Genomic DNA, 12,236 nt, shown 5'->3' on the forward strand with positions numbered 1-12,236 from the left:
ATTTGTCATGATTTGTGTTTGTGTACTGTATACAGAAGGGACTGCATAATTACCCATAACCAAAGTCTCACTTTTGTATTGTGTGGGGGGATGAGGGGGGGGGGGGTGTGGGGCGCAAAAGAATACGTTGGGTGTGGGTATATGTATAAGTTTGTGGGAGAAGGGTGTGGGTGTGGTTTGTGGGGTGCAGGGCCCCCCCCACACGGTGCACAGCTCTGCTGCCAGCAGCAGCAGTAGGTAGAGCAGGTAGGAGTGGGGGGCACAGGCACTGGCCCTTGGTGGGGTGCAGCTCCAGACAGTGCTGAACATGGGGGCAAGGAATGCAGGCTACCCCGCCGCCTCTATCATAGGTGCTCTGCACCACATGCCTGCAGCTCCTGCCAATGCACAGGGAAGCCCCGCACTGGAATCCGCAGGGAAGCAGGGGACAGGGCTCCCTCCACTCTGGGCAGAGTCCGGGAACCTGCGCAGCAAGGGGCAGGGAAGGCAGTAGGCTCCAGTGTGAGGCTTTCACTGCTGCAGGTGCAGGAGCTGCAGGCATGTCACAGCAGAGGTGGCAGCAAGAGCAAGCTGGGAACCAGGCTGGCTCTTGCTGCATTCTGTGATCCTGGCATTACAGCCGGGAACCAAGTGGCATGGCGCAGCAGGGCCAGGCACCTCCTGGAAGCACGCTGTTCCTGGCTGCAACACGAACCACAGAACGCAGCAGGAGCCATCCCAGCCCTGCGGTTCCCAGCTGGCTCCTGCTGCCACCGGCCCAGACCCCCAGGGCCCTGCATTCCCACCCACTGCCACTTCCTTCCCATGCCTGCCCCTGCTGCCTTACCCCCGCTGCTTTTCTTCCCTCCCCGCCCGTCCCCAGCACTCCCCACAGGCCCGCTGCTCCCCACCCGCAGCTCCAGCACCACATGGTACCAGCTGCAGGGCCAAAACCATGCAATGCAGCAGGAGCACCACGCAGTTGCCAGCTCAGAACTATGTGGTGCTGGCTGGGCCCAGGTGACTTGCTGCACCAGAGATCCTTCTCATCGTCTACCTGTTCTTACCTTAATTTCCCTCACCAGTGGAGGGAACAGCCCCAGGCTCTCAGGCCAGGGCCAGGGCTGGTGAGTCTTGCTACTGATGCCACTAGGTTCTGCTACCGCTGGCTTCTGTCATATTTGATAGGAAGCCAAGGGCAGATAAATATTAATTTAAAAAAAAAAAAAATGTAGGGCCGTATTTTGCCCACCCCGGTATAGGTTAATTCAGACTTGCCTTAAATCTGAGGGAGAAGATTCTATGATAGGGCCCTATGTAATTTTAGACTTGATAACTATTGAATGCATCTCGCACAGAATGAGATGCATCATAGGAAGCTTGGATGATTATCTCTGTTCAAATATTCTTTCAGTATAACTACTGAAATTTTGTTGCAACATTTATTGAAACCTGTTTTAACCTAACATGTATGCCAGTCACACCCCATAAACAACAATCAACATACTAATATCCCCATAATATTTTTTAAAAGTGCAAAAGAGGACTCTCATACTTTCTGTCCTGAAGTACTATTTGCAGTTTAATCAATAAGAATATATGCGAGGCAAATGGCATCAGCATCTTAATACCAGATTAATTTAACTGGTTAGTCACATTTGATGTAACCATTAAGTCATCTTTATACAGAAGTTAAATTTTTGCACACCACATTTTTTAGGATTTGGAAGAGTAATAGGCTAACGTTTTTCTTTTTTCTGTTTTTGTTGCACTTACTGCCACCAGCATTAAACTGTTTATCAATGGGAACCAAAATGAAATTTTCTCACTGCCTGTCTCCAAATAAGTTGAAAAATACAGGATATGATTAATGCTTAGGTATTTCTTGGGCAAAGTGTCTAAAATATAAAAAGAGATATTCATTTGACTCGCTTCCAAGAAGGCAATTAGATGAAACAAACAACACGTATAATAATGTGTTTTACTGGCAGAATGACTAAGAGTTTAAGAATGTTTATTGATCTAGTGTCTTGAAGACAAACATCTCAAATGAAGCAGAATCCTATCAGCTACTTAACTTTAAAATTAACTCTTACCCTAGGTACAGGATATGAGGCTACCTTTTTAAAAATAGTAGCACCTTTACAAATATGAGCACTTTTAAAAAAGTATCTTTGTAGGACACCATGAAGCTTCTTCTTGACTGATTAGCAAGAGGACTGTTCTCAGCCTTAAGAATATCAACCATTCAATTTTTTGCTGGTATCAAATGGCTTTTTCTCTAATGCCTAACAGACAAAATACTGATGCACAGACAAGCAGACAGGTCTTATACAGTCCAGATGATGTCATTTTAGCCCCAAAATTAAGTTCCGTAGCTGGTAATAGACAATGTTGTTATCTGAAAGACCTGTAATCATCATTAACTAACGCCCAAATCCCACAATGTCACATACAATTACACAGGCCCGCACAGAGCCCCATTGAATTCCATATATGCCATCTATCTGTACTCTAAATCAGCACTTGAACATAATCTAATAAGCAAGCTGGTTATACATGGATAAATATCCTCCCTTCTAAAAAAGCCATTTGGGGTTTAACGATATGCTCGTACATTTTTTGATTTACTGCTCTACAGTACCCTTTATCTCATTTCTCTGCAGAAACTAAAGCAACATGCATTTAAAACATCTTCATTTTTGTACTGCAGTAACATCTAACATTCCAATCAAGATCCACAATTCTTTGGAGTATGTGCTGTATAAACACAAAATAATAGCTAGAAAAGCTCATGCTTTGGTTTAAAGAAAAGACCTTACAAATGCATGACACACAGTAAGAAGAGTGGGACAGAGAAGGAAGGGCAACAGTCAGAAGAATGATGTTACATAGACTAGCAAGTCATACAATTTTGTAGTTTCGAAACATTTAATGTGTTTTAATATAAGTCATTAGTCAGGATTTTCTGGCTAAATTGCTTGAAACGCTTCCCCCAGCGCGTTCAATGGTTGTATTCTTTTTGTTTCAATAGATTTTAACAAAATTTTGAGTTACACATCCAGAAAGTATTAGTCCCCTCTGTTTAATTCCAATAATTATTGAGACTGATTTCAGAGATAAACTGTCCTATAAACTAGGATTGAACTAAAGAAAAATACTCAATAGTTGTGGGAAGAAGGAATCAACAAGTAGAGGTTAAGAAACTCATGAAGAAAATCCTTGCTACTCTTGGTAACAGGAAGGAGAACTGCTCCTTGTCCCAGAGGGGTCTAGGTGATTAAACAACAGAAGCACAGAAATCCGTTGGCTACGACACTTCCATACTCCTCCACTGTTCAAGTTTTCCATTCTCTAGGTATATATTTCAGGAGAGTGGCACAAGGAGACATCTACACTACTGGTTCTCAACCTTTATAGACTCAAGACACACCCTGGAAAAAATGTCCACTCTTACACCTTTCACTCATTTTTTGACTGCATAAAAATAGAGCCATTCCCCTGTTGCAAAGAACTCACAAAGACCACACTAGGACAATGTTTTTGACGCTATGAATTCCTTTTTGAAATCTCTGGATTTATCTTGTGAATGGTATGCAGATGCTTGCGCACCTAACTGTGTTAATATTGTGTGGCACCCATCGCACACGAAAAAGGATCTCACAGAACCCTTGAGAATCTTTGTTCTATACTGTAGCGGGAGCATGCCCTGGCTGGGACACCCCACAAACCTGTAAATACACCAGTGAGGCTGCTCTTTCCTCAACACAGCCTCCAGCTTACCTGTGAGTGGTCACTTGGAATGATCATAGAGAGTCTCCATAGCATATTTCTGTATTTGGAGCATGGAAATGGGAGTGGGTGGGTAGGGTATGATCAGGAATGTCTGTTTCAGCCAAAACAAGCTGCCGTCACAGTGTAAACATACATATAAACTTCTCCCCCTACGAACATCTTTCCTACCTGTGCCCTCCTGCAGTAAGAATGGGGTGGTGATTTCTCTGCTGCTGGATCTTGCTCACCTGTTTGCATTTCTAAGCAGCTGCTAGGACCAGGGGGACGGTTTTAAAACTAGAAATGATATAAATTTACCCCTATAAAGACATTCTAAAATGGTTTAGATATGCCTGCCATTGTTTTATTGTAAATGTGAGTAACTGTGGGAAATACTGTAAAATTTGTCAGCAAATTCCACTTAAAGGTCTAGGACTGAAAGAAACTGTCCTGATTTGCAATTTTTTTAGTGGCAAAGCTCTCTCTCATTCCTGCTTCACATCCTTTCGGTGCAGAGATTGCGGCTTTTTTATACCAAGTTTTTATTACCTTGAAGATGCTTCTAAGAGTAATTAACCTGTCTTTCTAATTAGATCTAGTGATTAACTCTTATCATGGTTAACTACTCTACAATTGCTGACTGGGTACTTTTTACTGAATAAATGTCAAAATGAAACTAGAATTTTTCTTTAAGTGTTGTTGTAAATTAGTCTTGACATTAAGATGTGCTTATTTCACACTTTCTGGCCAAACTTAGCACGCACAAAAAAAATTCAAATCAATTAAAATAACCATCTTTTGCCCCCAAAAACAAACAGCCACCTACACTTCTTACTAAAGTAGGGCTTGACTAAGAAATTAACTAACCTTAGAAGATTTCCTTCGGCTTCTTCTGGTCCAAACCACCACTAGCTTATCTGGCTGCCTGTAGAGAACAGAAGAAAACAATTTAATTCAGAGCAAACCCATTTTAAAAAATGGTTTACTATAAACATAGCCTTAATATAATATAAAATGTATATTGACATCCTTAATTAACCCACTGCATTTTAAATAGCCTATTTTAAAAGCATCCATACTTTCAGTAGATTAACAGGAAAAAATCTTGCCATGTTTACAGTAAAATGCTGTAGTCTAACCAGAAGAGAGATACCAATCCTTTTCTTCTCCACTCCCTGAATGCAAACGGCTCCCATAGGGAACCTGATTATAACTGATATCTATGGATCAGAGAACAGGATTCTGCTTGCAATTAGCTTTTACAGGTTTGGCTTCATTAAAGAAATGTTTGAAACAAATGGTATGCAAAACAAATGCAGAACTGAAACCCAATTTGGATTTCTAAGCTAATAAAGCTAGAACAGGGGTGGGCAATTATTTCAGGGGGAGGGCTGCTTAACAAGTTTTGGCAAACTGTCAAGGGACCGTACAGGTAGCTCCATCCCTTGACAGCTGCCCTGCCCCCAGGGTCACCACTTTGGGACCAGAAGCCCTGCCCCCTAACCCCTGACTTTTGCCACTGGAAATCCCTCCCCTTGCTGCCCCTCCATCCCCCACCAATACTCCTTTTGGGAGGGTTGCCATCTTAGAACCAGAAAAAATCCCAAATCATAAGCTAGAAGTCAAACACCTACAATAATATATTTTAATTTTAGTCCAAAAAATATTTGTCATGATTTGTGATTGTGTACTGTATATAGAAGGGATTGCGCAGTAACTCAAAACTAAAATGTCACTCTTTTATGTGCGGGGAGTGGGAGTGGGAGGGGATTGTGAGGTGGTGTGGCTTTGTAGAGGGGCATAGGGTATGTTGAGATATAAAAATATGTCAGGGGATCCTTACACCTCCCACCCTCATACCCACACCCTGCCCAGCTGAGCTCCGTACTCCCTCTGGGGGCAGGCTCTACACTATGCTCCCACCCAGCTGCAACTGTCTTCCCGCACCCTCCCCTCCCCCCGCGCCACCTGCCCCATCACTTCCCTACCTGCTGTCCTGAGCAAGCAGGTTCTGGCTGCAGCAGGAGCCCTGCCCAGAAGCTGCTGGCTGGGCACAGCCCATCCACCCAAGAGGGTGGGAGTGAGGCCCAGTAGGGTACATTGGGGGCTTGTACATATGAACGCCTTACTCCCACCCTCGTAGGCGGAAGAGCTGGGCGGGTTGCAATTTATTGGGGGGCGCCACATGCTGGATCAAAGTGTCCGGAGGGCTGGATCTGGCCCACAGGCCATATTTTGCCCACCCTTGAGCTAAAAGAAAACTCAGGTTGTTATTCATCATAAAGAAATGAAGATGTACAAAAGGATTTTCCTCCTCCAACAAAAACCAAAACAAAAAAAAGAACTGAGAGAGAAAGAGAGAGAGAGGATCAAGTATTTCATTGCAAATATTGCTTTAGGTACGCTTGGAGGACCAAATATGAAGAGTGGAAGCTTTTTCAGCTCTTAAGTGAAGGGGCAAAGACGTTAAATCCTTAAGAGAGCTCTTTTGACAACAGTTTTTCAGATTTATGTAACTATTTAATTAACTACAAACAAAGAATTTTAAACAGTGTAAAAACAAATCACTTTCTTTTTCAGTTTCTCAAGTTTTCCTTCTCCGCTAATTGTTATAATACTACTAGTTCTCCAGGGGTGCTCGTACACGTGACGGGCATTTAGTCCTCAGGGTTTTATTCTATGCCTCCTAAGTTGAAACAGTGGGTTTTTAATTGAAACCCACCATTTCAATTTTTCTGTCATGTTATGGCTAGGGGCCCACTCTTTTTTTTGTTTGTTTTCATTGTTAGAGCCTGCCTGCAGCTGTGGGGTGAGCTGTCAGCAGGCCAAGTGGCTCCCGAGCTGTAGGGGGCCCTGGTCCTTCCCTCCACAGTGGCGGCACCCCCCAGGTGGGCTGCTAGTGGCCTGGGCTGCCCCAGCTGACCTGGTACAACTCTTCCCTGACACCAAACTGGGGCAGCATCCAGCCGACTAACAGCCTGCCTGGGTGGCCCCAGGGAGCACTGCAGCTGTGAAGAAAAGAACTGGGGCCCCTGCAGCTCAGGGGAAAAAGACACCCACACTTCCAGCACCCCATGCACCATCCCCTGCCTTTTCCAGCCACCAGCAAACCCAGCCACCCTCCTGCTGTCTCCCCACACTACCCCAGGGGCAAGCCAGCCTCATTCCCAGGTGGCCCCAGGCATCCTGCCAGCTGCAGGAGCCTGCTGGAAACAGAAGTGGCCAGAGGCCTGAACCTTGTTTCTGTGGAGCCTGCCCACCTCTCCTGAAGCCAGCGGTGCATCATTGTCATTTGCAATGTTGCAAACTAAACTACAGTTGGATGTAGTTTAGTTTGCAATGATGCAAACTCATTTAAACCCCCAAACTTTCACATATACAATGTGACGCCATTAAGTCACACAAAGTGACATTTTCATCATGTGTACATGGTAATAGTGTCACATGTACAAGCGCCCCTCCTGTCTATATCCTCTCTCATAAAAGAAAACATCAAGCTGACTTTATAAAACAAAAAGAAAGGGAGAAAACTCTTTATTCTCTAGATATTTTTCCAGGTATGATGCAATCAAAGCATTCAGCAGAAGAGATTAAAATAAAGGTGCCCCAAGCATTTTGAATTGGAGTCACTGAAAGGCGGTGTTCACATCATCTGCATGTTACATATTATCTCTTTCTGTTGACTTTAAAAACACATAATTCTCCATAACTTTTTAAATGGAAAATGTTTTAATAGCTGGAGAATTCACCTTAAGTTTTGCTGAAACATTAGCTACAACATATGCTAAAACTAACATGGCACCCAGAATTTCCATTTAAATCCAACTAGGGCAGAGATGCTTAACCTCTGGTCTGTGGGCCAAACATGATCCATGGAGGCAGTGTTTTGCAGGCTTCCCCATGCATTTTGAAATTTGTTGGTGTGGAAGTGGTGGCCATTAACATGAGCATCCTCCACCCTGCCAAATTTTCCAAGCCCCATGTGCCTGATGGGAGCCAGGCCATGCCCCCTTCCCCCTGCAGGGCCAAGTTGGAGCCAGGCCATGCCCCCTCCCTCCCCCATGAAGCTGAGCCACACACCCTTCCCAGCTGGGGGGCCACGCTCCCTTCCCTCCGTCATGAGCCAAGTCATGCCCCCTTCCCCCCCCCCCGCAGTGCCAGGCCATACACGTTTCCTCATGGGGCTAGGTTGGGCCCAGGGCCGTGGCCCCCCCCTGCTGGATTGGGTCATATCCCACCTCTCCCTCCTTCCTGTGGGGTTGGGTTAAGCCTCCTTCTGCCTCTGCAGGGCCAGGCTCAGGCCAGACTGCCCCCCACCCCCTACCGTGTGGTCGCTTGCTAGATCAGAATTACCATCGGACCTATGGTTGGACCAGACACTGCCCATCCAGCTCACAGGGGGAAAAGATTGAGCACCACTGCACTAGGGCCTAAGTTACCCAACAACACTGTTAAAAGCCAACTTTTTCACTATGGTGTCAGCATGTGACGCTCATTCCTTTCTCCCCACTGTACCCTGTTCCTTTAAAAGTCACCCCCTTCCTTTTCAACTTGAGGTAAAGTAGTAGTGATGCAGACTACTCAAAATGCATTTAGACTTCCAAATGTCTTCACCATTTGGGGGCACAGACTATTAGCTGATATGCCCTGCAGCTCTCTCTACAATCTTGTTTGGTGATCGAGATAACCTGTTACATTCTGAAAGCTTCTTGCTTACTTGCTATTAAGCATGCGATGCTTTCATGTGCCTGCATAACTCCCATTAACGCTAATGGATATTGTGTACATGCCACCAGAAGAAAATGTGCCCCTGAGCTATTTCCTTGATGTAAAGCAATCCCAAACTGTGTCTAAAATGAACTCATTTATTTCATTCTGTACTTTTAAGTAGACTGGGTCTCATTTCAAAAATAGTTTGCGAGACAAATCAAATTTAACCTTAACACACCTAATTCTGTGCCAGCTTCTGCGGATCAAACTGTGCCAAAAACAGCAACAACCCTACAGTGCTGGTGTCAAATCAAAGATGACCCCACATGGTGTGCCTCTATACTCCTCAGTAGGAGAAAGCCAAAAGATGCCAGCAATGGGTAACAGGGACAGAACAAATCCACATGATCACTGACTCTCCCCTCCCAAAAGCATGACACAGTCAAGCAATGTGACCTCCACTAATCCCTCCCACCCTAGCTCAAGCATTACTGTCAGCATGTTCACAGCTCTTTGCAAACAAAGTCTTTTTTTCCTGCGTTTTTATCAACTTTGTATTCCAAGCTCCAAAACTGTGCAATGCAGGAAGAGTTTATTTGAAAGAAAGAAAGAAAGAAAAGAAAGAGAAAGAAAGAAAAGAAAGAAAGGCAAGCATGAACAAGCAAGAGAAAAAATTAAACAAATAAGGTTGAAACAAAATCCCACAATCCCACATTCTCCAGGCAATGCTTTCACTTAAATATTTTCATAAACATCTGTAACAGGGCAAATCTCAGCAACTATCTGCTTTCAACAAATCTTCTTCAAAGGTTCACACACACAAAGCTAATCTTACAATTCCTCTCCACTAACTCGTATTCTGGCAACAATTTGTTCATTCTTTCAAGCGGTGACTTAGTGGAACATTTTCAACGGAATGAATTGGAGTTGGGTACCAGCTAGAAAAGTCAAAGGGAATTGGCTACCAGGCCTTTAGAGTTCTTCCTCATACTTTTTAAAGTGACCACACTTCTAAATGCAAAAACAAGACATTCGGCATGGCAGCACACACAGGCTGGGAATCAAACAGGAAGGTGAGAGAGGGGTCTGGCAACTTTACAGGAATAGCAAGCCAAATCAGCATAGCTTGCTCTGAGGGTTGGCTGCTGCTCCCTTTACCAGCAGGAGGGTGGGAGGGTGGCACCAGACTCCCAACCTAGCTACCATTCCTGGTGCCATCCTCCCACCAGGCAATTATTCTGACCCAGCATGGCACTTCTAACCCAGCAATAGCTCCCCAACCACAGAATTACCACCCACACCCCACAATGCACAACTACTGTCAATGTCGGCTTCATGGGCCAAAAGATGGCACTTGGCTGGCTGGATTTGGCCTGTGGGTGTTGGTTGCTGACTCCTGTTTTTCCTTCAAATTCTCCTCTGTCAAGGGCTAATATTGATTCAGAGGACAAGAGCAAGAGAGAAGAAAAAGTCATGTAAGGGATCCTGTCCTCAGTATCCCCAGGAGGTCCTAAAAACCAGGACATAACACAAATTTTTGTAAACGACAGGAACATTGGGATTGGTCATGCAAACAAGAATATTGCTATTTTTTCAGGGACATATGGTTACTGATATCAAGGCATTCCTTTACTGGGCTGACATTTATAGTTAGATGGGAGTTGTGAAAGTGAGTGTGTAAAGCAGAAGGAAAACAAAGCACAAGCATAGGAAGAAAAGGAAAGAAGACTTTCAGGCTGACAGGGATACAGACAATCTTTCTACTTTCAAAACCAATGCTGAACATCTTTATACTTTATTAGGGGTCTCGGTGTGCATGTAAATCATGTCAGATACTATTTTTCTGTGTCAACTAATCAGGAACAACTTGTTACTCCCATGACTCCATAGAGGCATCTCACAACACACAGCAAGAAAAATCCTCAGATTCATGAAAGCTTGCGGTAGAACCTGTTCTGGTTTTGCTAGCTTAATATTTCCCTTTCAATTCACTGAGTTCAGAGAGTGTTTTGTTATTTCAAAATAAACTTACAGCTTCCCAGGAAGACTTTCCAGAGTACAATGTTCTACCATAAGGCTGTCCAACTTCTAAACAGCCAGGGGCCACACCTAAGGGCCACCCTGATGGGGACCATGGGACCCCACAAAAGCATGCCACATGCTGCCCACTGCACCAGGCACCCAGGCATTCCCCACACTGCACAACACGTCTGGGTATCCCCCTGCTACTGTACTGTGTACTCCCCCCCACCACAAGTGCACTGCTTTACCCTACACTCCTCAACAGCAGTCTCCCCTGTTACATTGCATTGCCCTCCCGTTGAGGTGGGGAAATGGGGGGAGAGCAATGGCCAGGGAGGGGAGCCTGGGGGACTGCAATTTAGCTTCTCACAGGCTACATGCAGCCCACAGGATGCCAGCTGGACAGCTCTGTTCTGCTGAAAGCCTCCATGAATTCTAGGATGTTTCTTGCTGTGCATTGTGGGATGCCTATATGACATAACTGGAATAACAAGGCTCAGGATCAAAATTTAAAAGCTCCCATAATTCCTTCTCTTTCATCCCATCCTTCATCTGCCTTTTACAAAATAATAGCAGCTTCAGAACACTGTTGGAAAGCGCGAAGGTTATAGTACTGAACACTGTGATCCTGATAGTAGTATGATAGTAATGTGAACTGGCTACCACACACGTATTGACAGACGAGCAGCCAGATGGCTTGGGACTGTTTAAGAAGCTGTCATTGGCTGCTGAGGTATAATACAGGCATAAGAGGAGGAAGAGATAGAAACCAAGCACCTACTCCTGCACGGTATTTTCTTAGACCACCTTTAGTCTGCAAGCCACTACCTCTGTAGACAGCACTGACTGGTGAAACAGGATAGTGCAGCAAATATGGAAAGCCCATCACAACCTAAAAGCTTGCAACTCATGATTGCTACAGGTTAGCTGCTTATCAGTTTGGTGCTTGCAAATCAGTCACTGATGGGCCCCACATGTCTATTCTGCCCTTCTTAATAGGGCTCAGCATTCAAGAGAAAAGAAACTTCTCCACAGTACCACAGGGACTGGCCAGTTACCATGCAAGGGTCACCAACATTGGCAAGAATGGTCTGGAAAAGACGGTGATGCCACAGCCTATGGGATGAGAAAGGAACTTTGGTTCCCAGGACCACTAAAAAGCATTAAAAGTGTACCAGTTCCTCCAGTCATTCCAGAAGACCCCGCTGATCCTCTGATCCTTCCCTAGTTTCAAGGGGCCTTTCACAGGACAGTCGTACAAAAGAAAGGAACAATTTAACCTTATCCTGTGTCACTGCAGAATGTCAGTGGAGTGTGCTTTTGAAAAACTAAAGGGTAAATGGCAGTATCATATGACAAAGCTGGATGTTTCTGGTTAAAGACACAGGGTCAGGAATGCTTTAAAGCTTCTAGTTTTACTGAACCTGAAAGACAGTGCTCAGTTAAACCCTGGTACAACTACAAAGAAAACTGGTGCAGAATGAATGTGTTTGTGCTAATGAGGTCAAAATTGCATAGATTTCATAGATTTCATAGACACCAGGGCTGGAAGGGACCTCTGGAGATCATCGAGTCCAGCCCCCTGCCCAAAGGGCAGGAAGTCAGCTGGTCATAGGATCCCAGCAAGATAAGCATCCAATTTACTCTTGAAGGTATTCAATGTAGGTGCTTGAACCACCTCTGATGGCAGACTGTTCCAGACCTTGGGGGCTCGGACAGTAAAGAAATTCTTCCTTATGTCCAGCCTGAAA

General features: G+C 44.7%; 1 protein-coding gene across 10 annotated transcripts in view; it reads right to left on the reverse strand.

Annotated features, from left to right (window-relative positions):
• The window catches only part of EHBP1 (EH domain binding protein 1), a 334,374-nt gene that overhangs the window by 276,813 nt on the left and 45,325 nt on the right, over window positions 1–12,236 (reverse strand). For all 10 annotated transcript variants that reach the window (XM_019549195.1, XM_019549196.1, XM_019549194.1 and 7 more), the window contains exon 3: window positions 4,621–4,678. In XM_019549195.1, coding sequence (XP_019404740.1) covers window positions 4,621–4,678 — 58 coding nt within the window. The remainder of the gene's footprint in view (window positions 1–4,620; window positions 4,679–12,236) is intronic.

The sequence above is a fragment of the Crocodylus porosus genome, unplaced genomic scaffold (assembly GCF_001723895.1).
Source record: "Crocodylus porosus isolate Cpor-Errol unplaced genomic scaffold, CroPor_comp1, whole genome shotgun sequence".
NCBI classification, from domain to species: Eukaryota; Metazoa; Chordata; order Crocodylia; family Crocodylidae; genus Crocodylus; species Crocodylus porosus.